This window comes from Penicillium cinerascens, assembly GCF_028974065.1.
Source record: "Penicillium cinerascens strain IBT 15544 chromosome Unknown contig_1_segment0_segment0, whole genome shotgun sequence".
Classification (NCBI taxonomy): Eukaryota; Fungi; Ascomycota; class Eurotiomycetes; order Eurotiales; family Aspergillaceae; genus Penicillium; species Penicillium cinerascens.
This window is the reverse complement of record NW_026695287.1, coordinates 1,898,583-1,922,446: the sequence shown is the minus strand read 5'-3', so window position 1 is coordinate 1,922,446 and position 23,864 is coordinate 1,898,583. Positions and strand designations below refer to the sequence as shown.

Below are 23,864 nucleotides of genomic sequence, written 5' to 3'. Positions count from 1 at the left end.
ACAATAAACAGACGTACGTCCGAAATCACTGTGCGGCCGCTGATTAGCTGCGGGGCGACCGCCCGCGAAAATCCCAAGAATTTCAATTTGCGTTCCCCTCGTACACTTTTTTTTAACCCACCAACTTTCCCCCGGACTTCGTCCTTGCTCACTCTCCTCCTCCTCCTCTATCGGCCCCGGTCCGTCTTCCCCGGGGGTTCCTTGCGAGGAGTTTTCTTTTCTTTTTCTGCTTCTGTTCCTGGCGGGGTGCCTAGGTGGTTCAAGATGGACGTCACGGTTCTCCGAGACCGTGTCCAGTCAACTCTGGATGCGAATACAAGTACTCGCCAACAAGCCGAGTTGGATCTTAAATATGTACGTTGTGGCATGGGAGGCGAATGCATCACGAAACTTACACTCCGGGGGTCCTGACCCCCCCCATATCTAGGCCGAAAGTCAGCCCGGATTCATCAATGCGCTGCTGGACATTTTGCAAGGCGAGCAGAACAATGCCGTTCAGCTGTCCGGTAGGTGTCGTGTCGTGTCGTGTCCCTGATTTCCTCATGGCGTTGTGTTTCTAATCAACCCCGCCCCCTCTAGCCGGTGTCTACCTGAAGAACCGCATCAGCCGCGGATGGGCCCCAATCGATGATAGCCCTTCGCGTGCCCCTATTCCCGAGTCCGAGAAGCCTGGTTTCCGCGAGCGACTCATCCCCGCCCTGGCGTCGGCTCCTCCCAATGTCCGCGCCCAGCTGGTCCCCCCTCCTCCAAAAGATCCTACAGAACGACTTCCCCGAACAGTGGCCCGGCTTCCTGGATCTCACCCTTCAACTCCTCGGTACCAACGATGCGAACCATGTATACGCCGGTCTCCAGTGTCTGCTGGCTATTTGCCGTGTGTACCGATTCAAGGCTGGCGAGAAGCGTGAGGAGTTCGACAAGATCGTGGAACATTCGTTCCCGCAACTGCTCAGCATTGGTCAGAAGCTGGTCGACGAGGAGAGCCTGGAGGCTGCGGAGATGCTCCGTATCGTCGTCAAGTCGTATAAGCACGCTATTTACGTGAGCGCCCGTGGTCTATAGATGGGGCATGTGAGAAGGACTGGCTAACGTTATCTCTAGTTCGAGCTCTCACCAGCTCTTCAGACCCATCAGGCTACTGTAGACTGGTGCACATTGTTCCTGCGGATCATTTCCAAGACTCCTCCGGCCAACGCCATGGGTGAGTCCAAGGAGGAGCGAGAAATGAACCACTGGTGGAAGTGCAAGAAGTGGTCCTATGCCAACTTGAACCGCCTTTTTATCAGGTAAGGCACCACTTATAACCCTGCGTCATATCGGTTTCTCCCGTTTAAACTCGATTTTCTGACCCTCGCCAGATACGGAAACCCCACTACGATCACGAAATCTTCCACGCCCGATTATACCCCGTACGCGAAGACCTTTATCACCACTTTCGCCCCGGAAATTCTCAAGGGATATCTGCAGGAGATCGACAAATGGGTGTCCAAGTCCCAATGGCTCAGCAACCCGTCCCTTTCTTATACTCTGGTCTTCATGGAGGAGTGTGTCAAGCCCAAGGCGATGTGGGACCACCTCAAGCCTCACATGGATAACCTTATCGCCCACTTCGTATTCCCTATCCTTTGTCAGTCGGATGAGGACATTGAGCTGTTCGAGGAGGATCCATCGGAATATCTTCACCGCAAGTTGAACTTCTACGAGGAGGTTTCCGCTCCCGATGTCGCTGCTACGAACTTCCTGGTCTCTCTCACCAAGAACCGCAAGAAGCAGACCTTCTCGATTCTCACTTTCGTCAACTCAGTTGTCAGCAAGTACGAGTCCGCGCCCGATGACCAGAAGCAGCCCCGCGAGAAGGAGGGTGCCCTCCGCATGATTGGTTCGCTTGCCTCCGTCATTCTGGGCAAGAAGAGCCCCATTGCCGACCAGGTCGAGTACTTCTTCGTTCGCCACGTTTTCCCCGAGTTCCGCAGTCCCCACGGTTTCCTCCGTGCCCGTGCTTGCGATACCCTTGAGAAGTTCGAGCAGCTTGACTTCCAGGACCCGAATAACCTGATGGTGATTTACCGGAACATTCTGGAGTCCATGACCGACCCTGAGCTGCCCGTCCGGGTTGAGGCCGCCCTTGCTCTTCAGCCGCTGATCCGCCACGATGTCATCCGCACTTCTATGCAGCAGAACATCCCGCAGATCATGCAGCAGCTTCTCAAGCTTGCCAACGAGGTCGACGTTGATGCTCTGGCCAACGTCATGGAGGATTTCGTTGAGGTCTTCTCTGCCGAGCTTACTCCCTTCGCTGTCGCATTGAGCGAGCAGCTGCGTGATACTTACATGCGTATCGTTGGCGAGCTTTTGGAACGCAACGCCACCAAGGGTGGTGACGATGATGGATATGGGGACTTCCTCGATGACAAGAGCATTACCGCTTTGGGTGTTTTGCAGACCATTGGAACTTTGATTCTCACCCTTGAGAGTACTCCAGACGTGCTCCTGCACCTTGAGACTGTCCTGATGCCCGTCATCAGCATCACTTTGGAGAACAAGCTCTACGACCTGTACAACGAGATTTTCGAGATCATTGACAGCTGCACCTTCGCATCCAAGTCTATCTCGCCTACCATGTGGCAGGCCTTTGAGCTGATCCACAAGACCTTCAAGGCTGGCGCTGAGCTGTACCTAGAGGACATGCTGCCCGCTCTCGACAACTACGTCTCCTACGGCTCTGAGATGCTGGTCCAGAACCCGGCCTACCTCGGTGCCGTCGTTGGTATGGTGGAGGACATCTTCCGTGACGACAAGGTTGGCGGTGTTGACCGTATCTGTGGCTGCAAGCTCGCGGAGACCCTCATGCTCAACCTTCGCGGCCACATTGACCAGTACATCCCGCTCTTCATTGAGTTGGCCATGGCCGTCATTGATGCCGGTGAGGCACGCACCAAGTCTTACCGCATTCACCTGATGGAGATGATCATCAACGCCATCTACTACAATCCCCTTCTCAGTCTCCAGGTCTTGGAAGCTAAGGGCTGGACCAACAAGTTCTTCAGCTCCTGGTTCTCCAGCATTGACAGCTTCCGCCGTGTCCACGACAAGAAGCTGTCGATCGCTGCGATCAGCTCGCTTCTCACCATGAAGGCGGAGACCGTCCCCCACAGTGTTCAGCAGGGATGGCCGAGATTGTTGCAGGGTGTGACAAGACTCTTCCAGACCCTGCCTGCTGCTATCAAGAGTGAGTTTCCTCTCTTATAGAATTAATGGTACCCTACTAATCAATTTTGCAGTGCGTGAGGATGCTACCAAGGAGTCCGACTTCACTCTCGATGACGATGTTGATGATGATGACGAGGAGAACGACTGGGATGGCGAGGTTGAGTGGAACGAGGAAGAGGTTGAGGGGGCCCTCGAAGGCGATGTCCCCGACGAGAGCGCTGCCTATCTCGAGTTCCTGAACAAGGAGGCCCAGAAATTCGGCTCCTTTGCCGATGATGACGACGACGAGATGGACGAGGAGAGTCTCCTAGAGACTCCTCTGGACAAGGTTGAGCCGTACGGCATGTTCAAGCATGTCTTCCTGAGTAAGTCCCCATTACCCTTTATTGAGTAAATCCCATCTAATACCCCCTTCAGGCCTCCAGCAAGAACAGCCTCGGCTCTACGACAGCCTGACCAAGGTCCTCGGTCCCGAGGAGCAGCAGATCATCGAGTCCGTCTTCCACGAAGCCGACGCCAAGGCCTTGGTGGCCGCCGCCAATGCGGAGGCTGCCGCTGCAGCAGGCATTCCGACAAACGGCAACCAATAGACCAGTTTGATGCGGCATCGCATTGAACAGGATGTCATTGTCATCAAGTCTGGTCTTTTGGGATTCTCATCTTTTCATCCTCACGAGACATATGCCCATTTCATGTCTTTCCATCTTGTCTAGATCATGCCCGATTTCTCGTTTATATCTGTTCATGATTTTTTTCTCATCTTTTTTACTCTTTTCCTTGTCATATCCCCCCCGATGTGCTCCAAAAAGTCTCCTCCCTATGCCCCTCCCTTCTAATCCGCCTCACTGCACAGATTCCCCAAGACCTAGTCGCCTCATGATATAGTACACCAGCCACGCAAACAATCTTGATTTCATGTCTTGTCTTCCAGTCGTAGAATGCCGTGTTTCTACTAATAGCATCGTCAATTGCTCTTCTCGGATTATTGGCCCACGCGTTGGCAGGGATGTAGGTTTCACGTGACCTATATAGAATGATGTCATATCGAAGTGACAGGCTTTGACCGATCGAATTGAAAGCCAAGTCAACAAGAAATTAGATCCTGTGGAGGCTGACTCCACAGATCTCTCGGGTTGTACCGAATTGGGAAACCAGCTGCAATGGTGCATGGTTTGAAACGTCATCATGATGAATCATCCAAACTGTCCGGTTTAAGGCCTGGTCACGTCAGCTTGGAGATCGCATTCTTAAATAAGAGCTTTCGTTCAATTTCATCCTTCATTTAATTCCAAGAGATCAACCCCAATCTACCATACCATCTAACTGAGCCAATTCGTCTAGTTGGTGAGTATACCTCGTCACACCGATACTTTATCTATACCTAACACAACCCAGCTACATCAACCACATCAAAACTCGCACCTACACCTACAACCATCATGTCTGCCCCCTACCCCGGCCGCCAATCCCCATCCCCCGAGCGCCAGTCCGGTGCTCAGCAGAGCGACCCTCCCGCCAGTGGCAAGATCGGCAACCCATCTGTCCGCCCCGAGTCGGATTTTGGACAGAACGAGTCGGACCAGCACAAGGCCCATGGCCTACAGAGCAACCCCGAGCACCCGCTGGAGAAGGTTGAGGCAGCCAAGTTCAGGAAGGGGACAGGGAACTAAATAATTGGGTCCGTTTGTGACAATACGAGAGAAATGTAAAATGGAATGGGGACTCATTGGGATAACATCAAATAATGATACGAATGATTTTTGAATTTTACACTTCTTTCTACCACCAAAACGCTATTGTATGAACCGTTGACATGACATTCTTATTTTCATTTGCTCGCTTGCGTTTTAAGTAAGTACCATGTAAACAGGCAGGAGTCGGAATCACGTCGTTAAGCATAACCTCGTCACAGCAAAATAAAAGCGGCAAATCCACTTCGCGAAGCAGGTATCGACAACGCAAGGTAATCAGAGAAACAGCAGGTAGGAAGCATAGACGCGAAGGAAGCGAGCCAGCGCGAATCCCTTATGCCTTGGGCTCGGCAGGGGCAGCGACACCCGCGGCCTCAGTGGCAGGGGCAGTCGCAGATGCCTCGCCAGCAGCAGCAGATTCACCACCCTTACCCTGCTTCAGGTCGGCCAGACGGCGGGCCTCGTTGTGGATATCACGGACCTGCTTATCGGTCTGGGAGTAAAAATCACGCAGCTTCTGGCCGGAGGGGTGCTCGAGGGCCTTTTCGAAGTACGAGCTCAGGCTACCCCAGCCTTCAAGAGCCTTGTTGGAGATCTGGTAGCTCTCGTCGATCCCCTTGGCGCGCTCGGTAGCGTTGAACTTCTTGTCGAAGTTGGTCAGAGCGGAGGTAAAGCGGCTGGAGAAGCCGTGCTTCTGGTCCAGGGCGATAGCCTGCTGGATCGCGTTGTCGCTGACCACGTATCCGTGAGCCAGGTACTCGGCGATAATGCGCGAGCGAGGCTTGTCCTCCTGGGTGATGTCGTCCTGATCTTCCTTCTCGGTACCGGGGGCAGTAGCCTTCTCACCGGCGAGGTCGTCGATGGTGGAGGCGGACTCGACGTGCACGGAGGAGCTGCCCAGTTGGGTCTGGTCGAGGAGCAGTGCGGTTTTGGCTGCGCTGTATTATGCAAGTACGGTGTTAGCTATGGTGTGACATTTGCCAGTGTCATGCGATTGAGGGGCAGCGGCATTATGAAACGCGGTGCGGGGTAGCTTACGCTTCCTTCTCGAAGGTGACGCTGGCGGACTTTTGGGAGTCAGCCTCGGACGAGGCCGGGGTCACGGACAGAGACACGATCTTTCCGCTGTTGAAATAAGTTGTTAGTGAGGTCTTGGCTTGTAGCGGGGAGCTGGTCATACCAGAAGCTGAAGAAGTCGCGGACCTCCTTCTCGGAGGTTGCAGGCGCGATGCCCGAGACGTGAACAGTGGTGTGGTTAGACATTATGGATGGAAGAGGAGCACAAATATTACGGTAAAATAATGTGTGTTTAGGGGGGAAAGAAGAAGGAGAGTTGGTGAGGTCAACTATTTATCCTGTCGACAACTGCGCCACGTGTGACGTAGGGCGGGGCCTGCACCGCCGCGTGTTACTATAAACTTGGTTGGGAAAAGCTCCAATGTTATGAAATGTCTGCCTGCAAACCATCATCCAATAACACGTGAAAAATGAAATGAGCCACCCCGGCAAATAAGAAATAAGGTTGCCTTCCGTTCACTCTACAGGCGATGACTCCGCCTCCTTCTGCTTCTTCAGTGTATGCTCCAGCTCCCGCACACGCTTCCGTAACTGCTCATTCTCCCGCTTCACGGATTCCAGCTCCGATCTATGTGTGGTAGCCTCCTCGTAGCGTGCCATGGAGACAGCGTTGCTCGACAACCCGAGATGGGTTTGTGAAATAGAGTTTCGATGGGGGTAGATCGATGGGCTGCCGTAATGGGATAGCTGATCGCCATGGGGATGTTGTGAGAAGGAAGATAGAGACCCGACGGAGGGGCGACGAGAGGTCAAAGACGTCTCGCGACTCCGCATCGTGCGAGGGAGAGGGTGATCAGTTGGTCGCGACGGATGGCTGGCGTCGCGAGACGGGGCAATCCCCGTCACGCTAGCGGCTTGCGCACCTTGGGCTGCGGGGGTATAAGAACTGAGACTGGAAGAGGATCGATGTCGCCGGGAAACTTGGGAATTGGTTGAGCTGCTCAGCGACGGGGACGCGTGTATCCCATCCGGCTCGGTGAAGTTTGAGGCAGAGGATGTTGTTGATGTTACGGATGCAGTCTGTTGGCGGAGAAGGGAGAGCTCTCTAGTTAACCGGTTGACCTATAGTTGGAACTGTTAGTCTTTCCATATTTCCAGTATTGTATAGAATCACATCTCACCATTGCCTCCTGCTCCTTCTCCAGTACCAAATGAAGATCTGAGGGTGTAAGAGGTTTCGGGTGTCGCAACGGCCCTGCATCGGTCAACATGGGCGTCAAGGCCAAGCCCCAGCAACATCGTAACATACCCTGGGCAGTGCTGGTGATACCGGGTTCACTAAATCCGAGCGGCGGACTTGTCGAGTAATGAGAGGGGCTAGCAGAAGCCATACTGGCGCCTCGAGTTGGACCGGAGGGCAAAGGTGGCACCATCGCCGGCAACACAGAAGTAGCAGCACGAGGCCGGCAAGGGATGGAGGCGGCGCTGAGGTCGGTGGCCATGGTCGTGAATGGATTTAATGAAAGGCAAGCTCCTCTGGACCTGCAGAAGGCATTTGAGGATGTCAAAGAAGCAGCGGCCAGCGAACTATATTTGTTTCGTTTCAGTGCCGGGTAGGCGTGGCTCTGTTTCAAAACAATAACCTTGGAAACCCCTGGATCGGAATGGTGAACATTCCAGTCAACTTTCGTGGGATGAGCTCATCTGACGCAGGGGAGTCTTTCCGCGGTGAAGGGATAACGATCGTCCCGATGTCCCCTGATAACACAAGATGACGGTATTATTGGGCCGTGCAATATGCATATAGCTGCCTAAGCCCGATGTGTAACTACTTTGTATATCTGGGGAGATAACCATGGAACATGTGCGATTTCCTGAAGCTCACAAGCAACATACACGATAAGCTTCGTAACGATCACGCATATTACAATCGTAATCCATGACGATGCTTCGAATTTGCCACGTCGATCAACACGTAGAACGTAGCTCATCAAAGTGCTCGGGCCTCTCAGGCACCAAGGGAAAGGGAAGTCGATGTCTCAACTGTGGGAGAATCAATACACATCAACTTGACAAGTACACGTCAGCTCCTCACGGTAAAGCAATAAACATATACAATATCAGAAAAATCAATCAAATAAGCTCATTAAGCTCTGTTTCATCGTCATGATACATTAGGTAATCGCCCGAAACGGCAAAACAACAACGGGGAACATCGCGGAGTCGATTATTTACAATCCAGCAAACCTCGGGAGTGACCTCACTCTATTCGAGCTTCAGGAACCACTTCTCCTTTCCCCTCTCTGCCAATGACAACATGACTCGGCCCTACGAACCTCATACCCACATTCCACCTTTTGTGAAACCGCTCGCTCCTTACGTCAAACCCCGACAGGAAGCCCTCCGCATCCGCCAGGCATTGACGTCGTACCTGCGCTCGCTTATCGTTTTTGACGATGCAAATCTTCCGAACCACGCCCAGTCCCACCTCGCCCTCTGCGCACCCTCTGATGCCGTCGCGGACGTCAACCCCATCCTTGCCGATCTCACGGGACTGCGCAAGGAATATCTGAAGGCGCTTCAGGCCAATGTCGCAGCGCGAAAGGCGCTTCGTGCCGCGTCTGAGGACGTTGCCTCCCTAAGACGCCAGCGAACGGCCCCTACCCATCCTGCTGAATTCGCCGATCCGCAGGACCCGGGTACCGACCTGCGAGATTATCTCCAGCTCCTGCGCGATCGGCGGCGTCATGCCAAATTACAGGTGTTTCAGCATTACCTGGAACAGCTTGAAGGTAAAGAAGGGGTCGGGTTGGAAGACATCGGTGCTTCGGAGGATCGGAGCCCGCACCTGGTATTGCCCGAGGGCTTCGATGCAGATGTGCCTGGTCGCAACGAGACCGATACAGATCTAGAGGGATTGGTGCACAAACTTGAAAGAGCAGTGCTGCGCGCCCAGACACAATTGGATCGGGAGAAGCAGTTGTTCGAGAAAACCAAGGCTCAGTATGGTTCGAGGAGGAGTGGATCGGGCGAGATCCCTCCAGCCGTCAAAGCCCAGGCATTACAACGCACGCGGGATGAACTGGTTCAATGGGTTGAAGAACGGCTGGTCGTCGAAGGAGACCCGGACCAGAGTCTAGTGCAGGACCTTCCCCCCGAAGAAATCGAGGAGGCCCAGCGTCTACTGGAGCATCAAAAGATGCAAATCACCGAGCAGTACACTGCGTACTTACAAGCTCGACGAGATCTTCTTGACGCCGCCTCCAGAGCCTGTCAATCCGTGACCGTGACCTCGAAACCTCCAGCTCGGCCAACGCACAGAATCGAAGCCGCTGCCGAAGAAGTACAACCACCCAATGCACTGGACGTGATGTCGTACGCAACCGAGACTCTTGTACCGCTCTCCAAGAGCCAGAAGGCTCTGGCTCTGCAGAAGTCTTATCTGTCTGGATTGCTTGCAAAGGAGAAATCTACAACACTTCGGGCCCTGCGCCGTTTGAACGATGAAAGTCATCTTCTCCCCGAGTACCCAATTCTTGCGCGACAGCCGCGCTTCAAACATGTTGTTGCCTCCCTCAATCCTCGCAGTCCACCGCAGTCCGAGCGGAACCAATCAGACGAAGTGTTGAGCCTTGCGGAAGCATGGTCCTTTGCCTCGCACGCAGCAGGGGCAAATGAGCGAGACTACGTGCAGCAAAAAGTTGCGCTGGGCAATGAGGTGGCACAGGATGCGCGAAAGACACTAGAGGATGTCTATGGCATTCTCAATCAAGACCTGAATGAGATCATTGGCGAAGAAGCGGAACACGAGGTGGAAACGGCAGATATTTGGGCCTCCGAGGCTCGCTCAACGCGAGGGTTCAACAAATCTAGTGGAACCCGGATAGAGAAGCGTCCGAGAGGCCCTTGGTCGGGACTAAATGGGCGGGTTGGAGTGGAATGATGAGCCAAGCTCTATCATCCGTGCCGTGCGCACTCGATCCACTAGGATACAGAGTATCATACTCAATTGAGATAGATCGGTAATTATAGGTGGTTAGATGTTCTTCACTGTTTCACTACCGATATACTACGTCATACGGAGAACTTTTTGCAGACCATCGAGGGCCGGTGGGCGCACATCATAAAATTATCTCGCACGGTGAATGCCGAATGTAGATCTTTTGCAGATAAGAGCCGGCGGGTCTCCAGTGCAACCGGCTTCCGTTCCGGCATCGGCCACCAGCACGACCAGCACACATTCGTCTCGCAGTGTGCTATACTCTGCCCTACACTGTCGAGGTTATATGCCTCGATGTTAACTCGTATCTTAATTGACACTCTGACTCATGGGAGACTTTAAACCTGAACTATGTAATATTTGGGAGCCCCAGTTTACCCACTCCACTACTGAGGCAGTCTATCGAGCCGGCTGAATTGGGACTTGTTGATTGACTCATCGTAGTTAAAAAAAAAAAAAAAAAGGGAATAAAGTCGTCTCCGCTATGACTCGTACCTTTTCTTTTAATCGTGCTCTCTCATACCTCTCTACACCCTCATTTTCTACTGTACTCGATTGCTTGAGGTTTCTTTCGTCTTTGAGAAAAAAAGGTGGAACCTTTACGGTGAAGGGCCCGAGCCAATTAGCGATACCGGGGGTAAAAAAGGGCCTCCGAGACGGAGACTCATCTTCTCTCACCAAATCTCCCACTTTCAGCAATTGAACTGCTATCTTTTCCGCTACAAGCGGCGCAATGGTTCTTGCTGCTCGTTGCGGGCAGGCGGCGTCTCTGCTGCGCCAGCGATGCCTCGTCGAGGCTCGCCCGGCCCTCTCTCTGCGCGCTTTCTCCAACACCGTCCGCTCCCCGGCCACCACCCTGCGCCTGCAGAAGCTCGCCTCCCCGGCTCGTTCTCAGCAGCTGCGCGCTTTCTCCAGCGCTCTGAGCCGCCTGGCCGAGCAGAAGCCCTCCGCCGAGTCTTATCTCGCCAGCGGTGTGCTCAAGCCCAGCAGCAACCTCGTCGATGTCAAGAAGGTCCTGGTCATTGGTAGTGGTGGTCTGAGCATTGGTCAGGCTGGTGAATTCGATTACTCCGGTACGTCGAGATAGATGAGTTGAAGCCCCGGGCTTTTGTGGAAGACCCTTGCGGATCGAGGCACACGACCAACTCCCCGCAGGGAATGGAGCTTGCGACTTTCTCCAATCTTCAGACGACAAATGTGGCTAACGTTTAACTGCATCAATACAGGCTCCCAGGCTCTGAAGGCTCTCAAGGAGGCCAACATCCAATCGGTCCTGATTAACCCGAACATTGCGACTATCCAGACCGACCACAAGCTGGCCGACGAGGTCTACTATCTCCCGGTCACCCCCGAATATGTCACCCACGTCATCGAGCGCGAGCAGCCCGATGGTATCATGCTCGCTTTCGGTGGTCAGACTGCCCTGAACTTGGGTGTGCAGATGAACCGCATGGGTATCTTCGAGCGCTACGGTGTCCGTGTTCTGGGTACCAGCATCAAGACCCTGGAGACCAGTGAGGATCGTGAGCTCTTCTCCCAGGCTCTTAACGAGATCAACATTCCCATTGCCGAGTCTATTGCTGTTGGAACCGTCGACGACGCCCTCAAGGCCGCCGAGGAGGTCGGCTACCCCATTATCGTCCGTTCCGCTTATGCTCTCGGTGGTCTGGGCTCCGGTTTCGCTGCCAACCCCGAGGAGCTGCGCAACCTGTCCTCGCGCTCTCTGTCTCTTGCTCCCCAGATTCTGGTTGAGAAGTCTCTTAAGGGCTGGAAGGAGGTCGAGTACGAAGTCGTCCGCGACGCCGCCAACAACTGTATCACCGTCTGCAACATGGAGAACTTCGACCCTCTCGGTATCCACACTGGTGACAGTATCGTCGTTGCTCCTAGTCAGACTCTGTCCGACGAGGAGTACCACATGCTCCGTACCGCTGCCATCAAAATCGTCCGCCATTTGGGCGTCGTTGGCGAGTGTAACGTCCAGTACGCTCTTCAGCCCGATGGTCTCGACTACCGTGTCATTGAGGTCAATGCTCGTCTCTCTCGTTCGTCTGCTCTGGCCTCCAAGGCTACCGGTTACCCCCTGGCCTACACTGCTGCCAAGATCGGTCTCGGCCACACTCTGCCCGAGCTTCCCAACGCTGTCACAAAGACCACCACCGCCAACTTCGAGCCTTCCCTGGACTACATTGTCACCAAGATCCCCCGTTGGGATTTGAGCAAGTTCCAGCACGTCAATCGCGACATTGGCAGTGCCATGAAGTCTGTTGGTGAGGTCATGGCCATTGGCCGTACCTTCGAGGAGTCCCTCCAGAAGGCCATTCGCCAGGTCGACCCTAAGTACCTTGGTCTCCAGGGTGACCACTTCGAGAACCTCGATGACGTTCTGAAGAACCCCACCGACCGCCGCTGGTTGGCCGTTGGCCAGGCTATGCTTCACGAGGGTTACACCGTTGACCAGGTTCACGAGCTGAGCAAGATCGACAAGTGGTTCTTGTATAAGATCCAGAACATCGTTGACTGCAACAACGAGCTCAAGGAGATCGGCAGCCTGTTCGGCATCAAGCAAGAGACCATGCTGAAGGCTAAGAAGCTCGGCTTCTCCGACAAGCAGATCTCTCTCCTGGTTGGCTGCTCCGAAGACGAGGTTCGCGCTCGCCGCAAGTCCTTCGGTATCACCCCCTGGGTTAAGAAGATCGATACCCTGGCTGCTGAGTTCCCTGCGGACACCAACTACCTGTACACCACCTACAACGCCTCCTCCCACGATGTCACTTTCGATGACCACGGCACTCTCATCCTGGGTAGCGGTGTGTACCGTATTGGTAGCTCCGTCGAGTTCGACTGGTGCGCTGTGAACGCCACACTGTCTCTGCGCAGCATGGGCAAGAAGACTGTCATGATCAACTACAACCCCGAGACCTACTCGACTGACTTCGATACCGCTGACAAGCTGTACTTCGAGGAGCTGAGCTACGAGCGTGTGATGGATATCTACGAGCTCGAGAGCGCTACCGGTGTCGTCGTCTCTGTCGGTGGCCAGCTGCCCCAGAACATTGCTCTGCGTTTGCAGGAGACTGGTGGTGCCAAGATTCTGGGTACCGATCCTCAGGACATTGACAAGGCTGAGGACCGTCACAAGTTCTCTCAGATCCTGGACAGCATTGGTGTTGACCAGCCCGCCTGGAAGGAGCTGACCTCCGTCTCCGAGGCGGAGCAGTTCGCCGAGAGTGTTGGATACCCCGTCCTGGTCCGCCCCAGTTACGTTCTGTCTGGTGCTGCCATGAACGTCATCTACGGTGTCGATGAGTTGAAAGAGAAGCTCCTCAATGCCAGTGCTGTCTCTCCTGACCATCCTGTCGTCATCACCAAGTTCATTGAGGGTGCCGAGGAGATCGACGTCGACGCTGTCGCTTCCAACGGTGAGCTGCTCCTCCACGCCGTCTCCGAGCACATTGAGCCTGCTGGTGTCCACTCTGGAGATGCCACTCTCGTCCTTCCCCCGGTCAACCTGCCTGAGTCTATCATGGCCCGCGTCAAGGAGATCGCCCAGAAGGTCGCCAAGGCCTGGAAGATCACCGGTCCCTTCAACATGCAGATCATCAAGGCCGACCAGGAGGGTGCTGAGCCCCAGCTCAAGGTCATCGAGTGCAACCTCCGTGCCTCGCGCTCCTTCCCCTTCGTCAGCAAGGTCCTGGGTACCAACTTCATTGACGTTGCCACCAAGGCTCTTGTAGGCCGTGATGTCCCCAAGCCCGTTGATCTCATGAGCGAGAAGCGTGACTACCTCGCCACCAAGGTTCCCCAGTTCTCCTGGACCCGTCTAGCCGGTGCCGACCCCTTCCTGGGCGTCGAGATGTCTTCCACCGGTGAGATTGCCTGCTTCGGTAAGGACCTGGTCGAGGCCTACTGGGCCTCGCTCCAGTCCACCATGAACTTCCGCATGCCCGAGCCTGGTGAGGGTATCCTCCTTGGCGGTGACATCAACCAGCCCGCCCTGGCTGCCGTCGTCGATTACCTGCACCCCCTCGGCTACAAGTTCTTCGCCGCCAACCCCGAGGTCAAGAACCACCTCGAGAAGACCTGCAAGGACAACGTCTCCGTCCAGGTCATCGAGTTCCCCAAGAAGGACAAGCGTGCTCTCCGTGAGGTCTTCCAGAAGTACGACGTCCGTGGTGTCTTCAACCTGGCCAAGACCCGTGGCAAGACCCAGCTTGATGAGGACTACGTTATGCGCCGTAACGCGGTCGACTTCGGCGTTCCCCTCTTCATGGAGCCCAAGGTATGTTCCTTTCCTTTCATATCATGTATCATCGTACCAGATTCTAACTACCTCAATAGACCGCCCAGCTCTTCGCTCAGTGCATGAACGAGAAGCTCCCCCGCGCCGAGGGCATCCCCACCGAGGTCCGCAGCTGGTCCGACTTCGTTGGCGGCAAGCTGCTGTAAATGATGAAATCCCTTGCACAAAAAGACAAAAGAAGCCCCAGCGCCTAGCGGCACTTCTTGGCCCTTCGGATCGAGAGTATACCCGGCTTTTCCGTACGGTGTTGTGGTATGGTACCTGTTGATAGACGGCGTGCATTTTCCTCTTCGTTTTGAGTGTGCTGGGTTACCCAAATTGTCGATTTCTATTTCCGGCCTTTTCCACGCGGCGAGACAAGGGCGTGGAAAGATGCAGAGGCTGCTCCCAGCGCCCTGGTGGTTCTATATCTGACGAATTGGGTTTGTGCCTGTTTTCCGGGTTTTTTGTTATTGTAGTTGGTTTTGTGTTTCAGCGACAAAAGAACGTTTCAAGGTTTCCTATATATTTATTTCATGGTGTATTCTATTCGCCAATCTTCACATCATTCACGTAAAACTCTTCTTTTAACTACTTGGGTAAACTATCATCCCACTTTCAGCCTGAGGCGCTGATGAAAAATATGCTGACTAACACCCAACGACACCGCAGTTAGAAGCTTCAGATGATATAAACTGTTCAACTACGCAAGGATGTCAACGTCTTTGCCTTCCGTGACGACGAGGACAGAGCCCCGCTCTGCCCCCGATGGCATGGGCAATGGGTTGTTCGCAACATCAGATATTAAAGTTGGCGAAGATGTAGTGCATGCCGCAGTGCCCTTCGTCGCGGTGCTCGACTCACCGCGTCTGGAGGATACCTGTTCCGGCTGCTTTGGGAAGAAGCAGATGGAGGGAGGAGCCGATTTGAAGGCATGTACGGGATGCCGTGTGGTCAAGTACTGTGATAGGGTGAGTTTTCAATTCGTATCTGTTGATGGTTTAGTTTGACTGTTTTGTCTCCCCTCAAATCGGCTTTTTTCTCTCTCCTCTTGGTTGGCCTCGGAGTTTATATTAGGAATTATGCTAAGAAAAATGGAAACAGCCTTGTCAATCAAAAGATTGGAAATTTGCACACTCTATGGAATGCCCCATTTTCCAGAAGCTCAAACCCATGGTGCTCCCGAACAATGCCCGAGCTCTTCTGCGGATGGTTCTGCGCACCGGACGCGGCAAATACAGCCCACGGGAGCTGGAAATTTTCAATGGTCTGGAGACTCATATGAGCCAGATCCAAGAAATCCAAGCGCAATTTGATCGCGTCAATTTGACAGCTAAGGCTGTCAAGGAGTACTCCCAGTCTGATATGACCCACGACGACATCGCGGCCTATGCCGCTAGAGTAAGTGTTCCACTATTCTTAAATATACATGGCTAATAGGAAACTCTCAGTTGGATCTCAACTCATTCAACCTTACCACTGCACTCTATGATCGAATCGGATTGTACTTGCATCCGTACGCCTCCTTGATCAACCACAGCTGCGACTACAATGCTACAGTCGGATTCGACGGCGAAGAAATCTTCGTCAAAGCCATTCGACCTATCAAAAAGAACGAGCAAATCTTTGTCTCCTACATCGACACTACAACCCCAAACGAAGTCCGGCGGAAAGAACTAATCGAGCGCTACTTCTTCGACTGCCAATGCCCGAAATGCGCCAAAGGCAAAGACACCCCAGAAGACCGTTTCTCTAAGCCGGTAGAAGACACATCGGTCCTGGAAGAAGCCGAGCGTCAGGCACTAGAACTCATGCAGTCCGCCTCCGCCTCCGACGCGAAGCCAGACGAAACAATCGCATGCCTCGAATCCGCACTGCACGCCCTCCATAAAAGCTCCGTTTGGCCGCTAACTCGCCAACCCTACGCCTCTATCCGCGACCAGCTCATCGTTTCCCTTCTAGCGGGGGATAAGTTCCATAAAGCATTCATCCAGGCTGCGATTCGGTACCTTCGTGTCGACCCGGAGTTGTATAGTCCGGCGCATCCGATAAGACATATCCACGCTTGGATCCTCGCAAAGCTTGCTATCTATATCTCCCAAGGAGGCGAGCCTAGCCCCAGAGACCCGATCCAGTTGCAGGACTTTGGGATTAATTTTCACTATATCTTGTGGTATATCCTTGCTGATCTAGCTAGTAGACAGCCGGAGAGCTGTACCGTGCCGAGCTTTAAGAAACTTGTTGGGGCCAATTTTGCTCAGGTGCACAACGAGTTCAAGTCGCACGGTATTGATCCGAGCACTCAGAAGGCTGTTGTGAGTGCTGAGTGGAGGAAGCTGGAGAGGCTTGTTCAGTATGCCTTGGATAGGGAATGAGAACCTCTGCCATTGGAGCACATATTACACCATCCGCGATCGACTGTTTCGAAAACTACATAGTTGTGGGAGATCATGGATGCTCTAAATGCTGGTATGATTCATGCCAGTAAACAATAGGTACACAATGGGAGCGTAAAAGCAACATGCAAATGTATATATACAAGGTGAAATATCTACCAGGCAGCGAAATGGCAAAGTCAGATCACATCAGACTCGACCGGCCACCAATCTCATTTGAGGGTTCTCCGTTGGGCATCTCGCCATTCCGGCCTGCAACAAACTCTCGGTAGATGCCATTCAAGCGTCGGCGCTCGGCCGGGCTGAGGGAAGAACGCGTGGTAGCGAGAGCACGCTCAACATGCTCCCACCGGACGATAATCTCATCTCGCAGCTCGTCGGCAGATGTATCAGCACCGTTGGTAGCCGGGGCAGCGGTAGCACCAGAGCCGGTATTGGCTGTGCCGTTCTCGAGCTGGCGTTGACGACGGCGAGAGTTCTTGATAGCTTCGAGCTTTGCTGCGACCACGGCTGGAGGTGGCATCGAAACTGAGCCAGATGCTTCCTCCGAGGACGAGTAGAGGAATTGGATGAAGGATCTAGTAGAGGCACTGGCGGAGTTCTTCGTGGCGCTGGATTTGGAGCCAGGCTTTTCGTTTCCGGTAGTGTGGTCGCCCAGCGCGTCGTGCACTGCCTCTAAATGAGCATTGTACACAACCGCCTGAAGATCAGCGCCAGAGAAGCCCTCTGTCTGATCGGCAATCTCACTCAGACGAGACGCAACCTCGTCGTTCATCTTCAGCTTCTCACTTACTGCCTTGACGATGTCGACGCGGTCTGCGTGGGAAGGCATGTCACAAAGCAGGGACTTGTCAAGACGACCAGGACGCAACAGAGCCGGATCAATCAAGTCAGGACGAGATGTTGCAGCAAGAACATACACACCCGAGAGACCCTCGGCACCATCCATCTGTGTTAGAAGCTGGTTGACCACACGATCAGTGACACCCGTGGAGTCGTGGCCACGCTTCGGCGCGATACTGTCGAATTCGTCGAAAAAGAGAATACAAGGGCGGGCCGCCTGCGCTCGCTCGAAAAGATCGCGAACGCTCTTTTCACTGGCACCAATATACTTATTCAGAATCTCAGGACCCTTGACACTGATGAAGTTCAAGCCGCATTCACCTGCCACGGCGCTGGCCAACATTGTCTTGCCACAACCGGGGAAACCGTACAGGAGCAGACCAGACCGCAGTCGCAGCGGGCACTGTGCGAAAATCGGTGCATACTTGGTCGGATACTGCAAGGTCTCAAGCAGGGTCTGGCGAGTCTCGAAGAGACCACCGATAGCAGAAAATGTGGTCGTAGACGAAGTGAGGGTGACATTGCGGAGGGATGCTGGAGTAAAGCCCTTCAGGGCACTCTCAAAGTCCTCGAATCCAAAGTTGATCATCTTAGACTCAGCCGACAAATCTTGAACAGAGCGAATAAGTGCTTCGTTGCGCGCGCGAGCAACCAGCAGCACAAGATCGCCGGGCATGTATCCATCGGTCTTTCCAGCCAGCTCGAGGAAGTCCACGTCCCGACTCAACACAAATCCATCACCGCCAGAAGAGCTTGGCCGGCTGCCAGGATTTGAAGGGTCGAGCCATGAATCTTGTGTGTTTTGAGTAGAAGAGCTCTGCGGTCGAATGTGGCCATTGAGTTGCTCGGTGGCTCTGTCTTGGCTAGTAAGCTTCTCCAAAACCTTTCGTCGTCCCTCCTTGTCTGGGGCCCGCAAGTTGATGATCTCACGGGCGACATGCCCGCCAATGATAACATTGTTCAAAGACTCTTTAGCTTGAGCGGTGGCCAGCAGCACGACGGACGAGTTCATGGAACAGTACTCTCGAACCATGGAGCAAATGACTTCACTGTTTTGGCGACTGCGACCATTGTCTCCACCAACTTGCAGTTCCGTCTCCGCAGGGCAGAGCTTATCAAGGTCGTCAAGAATTACTACAGCTTGACCGCCGAGACGGGAACACCAAGAAGCAGACATGAACAGGCGGTTCAAGACTTCTTTGATGTTGGAGATCCGAGTCTCATCTGTGACGAGTTTGCGGCAAGAGAAGTACTTGACGTTGAAGAGATGTTCTTTCCGTAGGCGATGACCCAGGAGTTGAGCGAGTGCTGTCTTTCCAGCTCCAAGGCCACCAGTCAACAAGACCGATGAAGATTTGGTTAAGTTGGTGAGCGATTGAGAGATGATCGAATCAATTCCAACCATCTGAGGAACGATATTCGGCAGAGGATCATCGCTTGGTAGAGCAGAGGAGTTCGAATCAGACGGCTTCGGGATTTCGGCTTGCACTTCAAAGTTGAGTTTCGCTTCAGATCCCAGAAGCCACCCAAACATCGGCTTAGACTCATCGGGGCTACCCTTCAGGGGAGGGTCAAATCGAATAATAGCGCCATCAAAGGCAGAAACCGACGGATGGCTCTCAACCTTTGGTAGAATCATTCCATCGGTCAATGGGCCGGCGAAAAGACCAATATCGGAACCAGTGCTGCCATAGATAACCTTGAGGCGCTCGGCCAAGGCATCCCGAGAGGCCGCGGTATCAGCTCCGAATTTCAAACCATCCTTTTTCTTGGACGCATCGCCCGTAAACGGATACACTTTGAGTGTCTTGACCGCGGACCGATGTAGTTGGGGTGGTGCGGCCTCCACCCGCACGATTCCCCCCACTATATGTTCGGCGCCAAGGGCCGTGCACAGCAGAGTGGACATCGCCGCATGCCGACTGTCCGGGGCTTCCTCCCACGGCAGCAGCTTCGCTACGAGCTTGTTGGTCGGAGATCCGGCCTCACTGGATTTTTGCTCCTGCTGAGCAAGTTGCTGTTGGGGATCCACTGGAGGCTTGAGGCCAGCGGGCTGCACAATTGATACGCACGCCCAGGTCGCGCCCCGGAGTTCGTTGGATGCCAACAATTCCGGGTCAACCCAAACACGTAGACCGTCATTTTCATCCTCTTCGATCTCTGGATCAAACGATTGATCAGCCACTAGGCGATCCACGCCTCTCAAGTAGAGAGCGCCCCTCGAGTCAGACCGGCTCTTCGGGCGAACTGTACTCCCCGAACTTCGGCCCCCATTGCTCTTCCTGCTGCTCCCTGCAGTACTCCGGGGCGACTTCGCGGTCTTCGCACGGGTCTTCGGTGCCACGATGACCTCTGCATCGGGCGAGATTTTCGCGAACGGGGATGTATTTGGTGGGGAAGGTGTAAGCGAGGTAACGACGATGTTCGCGGTAGATGTCGGGGAAAGGTGCAGAGCGAGCGGATGCATATGCTCGCCTTCTGTTGTATTGTATGTAGGATTTGGAAGCGCACGGATCTGCGAAAGGAGATTAAGTTCCAGGAATGTGGCATGAAGCTCGATGACTGCAGCGACGGCAATTAGCCCGAAGTTCAAATGTGGCGGATAAAGGCATAGACATACTTTCCCAATCCTCAGGGGTCAATGGTTCAATATTGATTGTATGCGCGATAGGCGGGTCAAGATGTACGAGTAGTCCAACCTGTAAGGCGCTGAGTCAATACCCCACGTGCGACATAATATACGGTGCGGAGAACATACCTTCTGCCCTTCGGTGAGACCAAGAAGCCTTCCGAACGTAGTATCTAATTCCACACTGGAGGCCTCTTGCTCCCTGGAGTAGCCACTGCTGATGCCATCTCGGCCGACGACGGGCGCGGGCTTGCGCTTGCTCGGCATGCCCGTCCAGCCCAAGAAGCATGATCGCTGCGGGGGCGCCCCATTGGCCTTTCCGGAGGTGGACTTGTACTGCAATTCAATGATCACATTTTGAGGAATCTGGGAAACTTCAAATTAGCTGGAAAGGAGGCATTCGGTGAGCTGGCTAACTGACCGTGTTGGCATTGACCAGCAAGGCAACTAGCGACGGCGGTAGGTTCACGAGACAGTTCTTCAACGGTACGAGAGCGACTTCCGCCGTGGTAGAGGGCTTTTTGGGCGCCATGGTCAAGGCGCAGAGGTGCTGTCGCTCACACAGGAAGGATGAAGGAGTGGGATGTCTGATCGCAAAGCCCCGGATTAGCTCCTCCACACAGCCGCTCACGGAGTATTGGCTCATTGCCTCGGCCCGGTACGGTCCACGTGACTGGACACGGATAAATTGGTTAATCCGATGTACCTGGACTAGTCCCGATACGGCCTAGCGCGCATTCCCTGACGCGTCTTTTCGCGTTCGCGTCTCACGTTCTCACGTTCTCACGCGGCGAAGGGGCTGCGTCGGGCCTTTCTTCTCGGGAACCCACTTTCCACCACTTTGTGTTCTCCTTGCAACAAGCTTGTCATCCAAGCTTGATAATTGAGCGCATCTCATCCCACCATGGCTTTGAACCAATATCAGGCCCCGGTTGACTATGCCGCCCAACTGGATGCCTTCAAGGACTTCCTGAAGCACTTCAAGACTCTTCAGTCGTCCTCGGAAGCCGCTGCGACCGAGGCGTTGGAGGACTTGAACATTGACGGCAACCGCACCAGTGATGAGTATGATTTCATGGATGATATTGAGGATGAGGGGGCGGGAGCAAGGAGGCGCAAAGAGCCGAAACTCAAGTACATGCAGATTCTGCAAGACCTTGCCAACCGGGATAGCTCCAATATTGTGATTGAGCTTGACGATTTGGAAATCGTAAGTCTGCTCAAATATCGATCTCAGTGACTGCAATTGCTCACAAGCTTTGGACTACAGTTCGAGAAAGCCCTGCCGGAGGAGCAGCAGAACCTGAACCTGGTCGGCTCGATCCAAAAGAACACCAAGCGCTATATCGATGTTTTCTCACAGGCGGTGGATGCGGTCATGCCCAAGGAGACTAAGGATATCACGTACGTCAATGGATAGCGGCACAATTGCATTCGCCGAGCTAACTTGGCACAGGTTCAAGGACGATGTCCTGGATGTCATCATGTCTCAGCGTGAGAAGCGCAACGAGACCATGGAGATGGCCGCGGAGGCTGATATGGATGCTACACCTGCTGCGTCCATGTTCCCCCCGGAGCTCACCCGCCGGTACACCCTCAACTTCAAGCCGCTCACACCCTCCGGATCGAGCAGCGACCGTGCGGGTAAGGCATTCGCCGTCCGTAATGTGCGCGGAGAACACCTGGGTAGCTTGATTACTGTCCGCGGTATTACCACCCGTGTCTCGGATGTGAAGCCGGCTGTCCAGATCAACGCCTACACTTGCGACCGATGCGGATGCGAAGTCTTCCAGCCCATCGTTACCAAACAATTCCTTCCTCTTTCCGAGTGCTTGTCTGAGGAGTGCAAGAAGAACAACTCCAAGGGACAGCTCTTCCTTTCTACCCGTGCCTCGAAGTTTGTGCCCTTCCAGGAGGTTAAGATTCAGGAAATGGCAGACCAGGTGCCCGTGGGCCACATTCCCCGTACCCTCACTGTCCATTGCCACGGTGCTCAGACCCGACAGCTGAACCCCGGTGATGTGGTTGATATCGCAGGCATCTTCCTCCCTACCCCCTACACTGGTTTCCGCGCCATTCGTGCCGGTCTCCTGACCGACACCTACCTGGAGGCCCAACACATCACCCAGCACAAGAAGTCCTACAACGATATGGGCATGGACAGCCGAACCCTGCGCAAGATTGAACAGCACCAAAACTCCGGCAACATGTACGAGTACCTCTCGCGATCGATCGCCCCCGAGATCTACGGACATCTTGATGTGAAGAAGGCTTTGCTCCTGCTTTTGATCGGTGGTGTGACGAAGGAAATGGGTGACGGTATGCACATTCGTGGTGACATCAACATTTGCCTGATGGGTGACCCCGGTGTGGCCAAATCCCAACTGCTTCGATACATTACCAAGGTTGCTCCCCGTGGTGTTTACACTACTGGCCGGGGTAGCAGTGGTGTCGGTCTGACTGCTGCCGTCATGAGAGATCCCGTTACTGATGAGATGATGTTGGAGGGGGGTGCACTGGTCCTTGCCGACAATGGCATCTGCTGTATTGATGAGTTCGACAAGATGGAAGACGGAGATCGTACCGCCATTCACGAGGTGATGGAACAGCAGACCATTTCTATCTCGAAGGCCGGTATTAATACCACCTTGAACGCTCGCACTTCGATCCTGGCCGCGGCCAACCCCCTGTATGGCCGCTACAACCCACGTTTGTCCCCTGTGGAGAATATCAACCTCCCCGCCGCTCTGCTTTCCCGTTTCGATGTCATGTTCCTGCTGCTGGATACACCCACGCGGGAAGGTGATGAGGAGCTGGCAAGCCACGTTACTTATGTCCACATGCACAATAAGCACCCCGAATCCGAGGATTCTGGTATTATGTTCACTCCCCACGAGGTCCGTCAGTACGTCGCCAAGGCTCGCACCTTCCGCCCTGTCGTCCCTACCACCGTCTCTGATTACATGGTTGGTGCATACGTCGCTATGCGCAAGAGACAAAAGAAGGACGAGGCTCGCCGCCAACAGTTCTCTCATGTCACACCCCGTACCCTGCTGGGTATTGTCCGTCTCTCGCAGGCTCTGGCTCGTCTTCGCTTCGCTGAAGAAGTTGTCCGTGAGGATGTTGATGAGGCGTTGCGTCTCATTGAAGTTAGCAAGGCTTCCCTGTACAACGACGGCGATGCCTCTGCCGACCACACCCCTAGCAGCAAGATCTACACCATGATCCGCAATCTGCGGGAGAGTGGTGCTGCGGCTGTTGGTGACGGTGATGACAACGAGCTTAGCGTACGGCGCATCCGTGAGCGTGTGTTGGCCAAGGGCTTCACCGAGGACCAGCTTACCACTGCTCTCTATGAATACACCGAGTTGGGCGTAAGTTTTCAATCTACCCCTCATTTATTCGAACACATCACTGACTTCCTTCACAGGTCTGGCAAACTATTGGCAATGGCTCGCGTCTTATGTTTATCGAAGGTGGTGATGATGAGATGCAAGGCTAATGAGATGTTTCTTTTTTCCTTTTTTTTCTTTTCGAGGTTGACTGGGCTTTGCGTATGATACAATGCATTCAGTGGAAGTCTTGGAAGTCTTTAGGCAATAGGTGTTTAGGTGTATTCACGGGGCAGGAAGCCGGCTCTTGTGATTTGTTTGGCCAATCAAAAGATTTTATTCCCAATCTACTTTAATTTGCCGAATCTTGGTGCCTTGGAATTGTAGTCTGCGAAATCTATTTGATTCACAATCTTGAAAGTTGATCAAAAAGCCCTGATATGATATTAGCTATTTTCTTCGTC

General features: G+C 53.8%; 9 protein-coding genes across 9 annotated transcripts; 6 read left to right on the top strand and 3 right to left on the bottom strand.

Annotated features, from left to right (window-relative positions):
- Positions 1-264: 264 nt before the first annotated feature.
- Positions 265-3,800, top strand: N7498_002267 (putative nonsense-mediated mRNA decay protein (Nmd5); the record flags this gene model as incomplete). Its single annotated transcript, XM_058449329.1, has 8 exons — positions 265-354; positions 428-506; positions 580-719; positions 781-1,041; positions 1,102-1,286; positions 1,359-3,229; positions 3,282-3,575; positions 3,628-3,800. The coding sequence occupies 8 exons, from the start codon at positions 265-267 to the stop codon at positions 3,798-3,800; spliced, it is 3,093 nt and encodes a 1,030-aa protein (XP_058311673.1).
- Positions 3,801-4,649: 849 nt separating this feature from the next.
- On the top strand, positions 4,650-4,880 carry N7498_002266 (uncharacterized protein; the record flags this gene model as incomplete). The annotated part of the gene is made up of 1 exon (XM_058449328.1): positions 4,650-4,880. One exon carries the CDS (start codon positions 4,650-4,652, stop codon positions 4,878-4,880), a length of 231 nt encoding a protein of 76 aa, XP_058311672.1.
- A 355-nt stretch (positions 4,881-5,235) lies between these two features.
- On the bottom strand, positions 5,236-6,164 carry vip1 (putative actin cytoskeleton protein (VIP1); the record flags this gene model as incomplete). The annotated part of the gene is made up of 3 exons (XM_058449327.1): positions 5,236-5,839; positions 5,940-6,026; positions 6,082-6,164. The coding sequence occupies 3 exons, from the start codon at positions 6,162-6,164 to the stop codon at positions 5,236-5,238; spliced, it is 774 nt and encodes a 257-aa protein (XP_058311671.1).
- Positions 6,165-6,434: 270 nt separating this feature from the next.
- Positions 6,435-7,420, bottom strand: N7498_002264 (uncharacterized protein; the record flags this gene model as incomplete). The annotated part of the gene is made up of 3 exons (XM_058449326.1): positions 6,435-7,040; positions 7,100-7,173; positions 7,228-7,420. The coding sequence occupies 3 exons, from the start codon at positions 7,418-7,420 to the stop codon at positions 6,435-6,437; spliced, it is 873 nt and encodes a 290-aa protein (XP_058311670.1).
- An 815-nt stretch (positions 7,421-8,235) lies between these two features.
- Positions 8,236-9,861, top strand: N7498_002263 (uncharacterized protein; the record flags this gene model as incomplete). The annotated part of the gene is made up of 1 exon (XM_058449325.1): positions 8,236-9,861. The coding sequence occupies one exon, from the start codon at positions 8,236-8,238 to the stop codon at positions 9,859-9,861; it is 1,626 nt and encodes a 541-aa protein (XP_058311669.1).
- A 790-nt stretch (positions 9,862-10,651) lies between these two features.
- N7498_002262 (carbamoyl-phosphate synthase (glutamine-hydrolyzing) CPA2) lies at positions 10,652-14,367 on the top strand (the record flags this gene model as incomplete). The annotated part of the gene is made up of 3 exons (XM_058449324.1): positions 10,652-10,991; positions 11,145-14,200; positions 14,260-14,367. The coding sequence occupies 3 exons, from the start codon at positions 10,652-10,654 to the stop codon at positions 14,365-14,367; spliced, it is 3,504 nt and encodes a 1,167-aa protein (XP_058311668.1).
- Positions 14,368-14,913: 546 nt separating this feature from the next.
- On the top strand, positions 14,914-16,575 carry N7498_002261 (S-adenosylmethionine-dependent methyltransferase; the record flags this gene model as incomplete). The annotated part of the gene is made up of 3 exons (XM_058449323.1): positions 14,914-15,171; positions 15,305-15,601; positions 15,652-16,575. 3 exons carry the CDS (start codon positions 14,914-14,916, stop codon positions 16,573-16,575), a joined length of 1,479 nt encoding a protein of 492 aa, XP_058311667.1.
- A 205-nt stretch (positions 16,576-16,780) lies between these two features.
- On the bottom strand, positions 16,781-20,600 carry pex1 (AAA family ATPase peroxin 1; the record flags this gene model as incomplete). Its single annotated transcript, XM_058449322.1, has 4 exons — positions 16,781-20,001; positions 20,060-20,138; positions 20,198-20,434; positions 20,490-20,600. 4 exons carry the CDS (start codon positions 20,598-20,600, stop codon positions 16,781-16,783), a joined length of 3,648 nt encoding a protein of 1,215 aa, XP_058311666.1.
- Positions 20,601-20,972: 372 nt separating this feature from the next.
- N7498_002259 (DNA replication licensing factor MCM7) lies at positions 20,973-23,570 on the top strand (the record flags this gene model as incomplete). Its single annotated transcript, XM_058449321.1, has 4 exons — positions 20,973-21,278; positions 21,339-21,472; positions 21,525-23,442; positions 23,499-23,570. 4 exons carry the CDS (start codon positions 20,973-20,975, stop codon positions 23,568-23,570), a joined length of 2,430 nt encoding a protein of 809 aa, XP_058311665.1.
- Between the last annotated feature and the right edge of the window lie 294 nt (positions 23,571-23,864).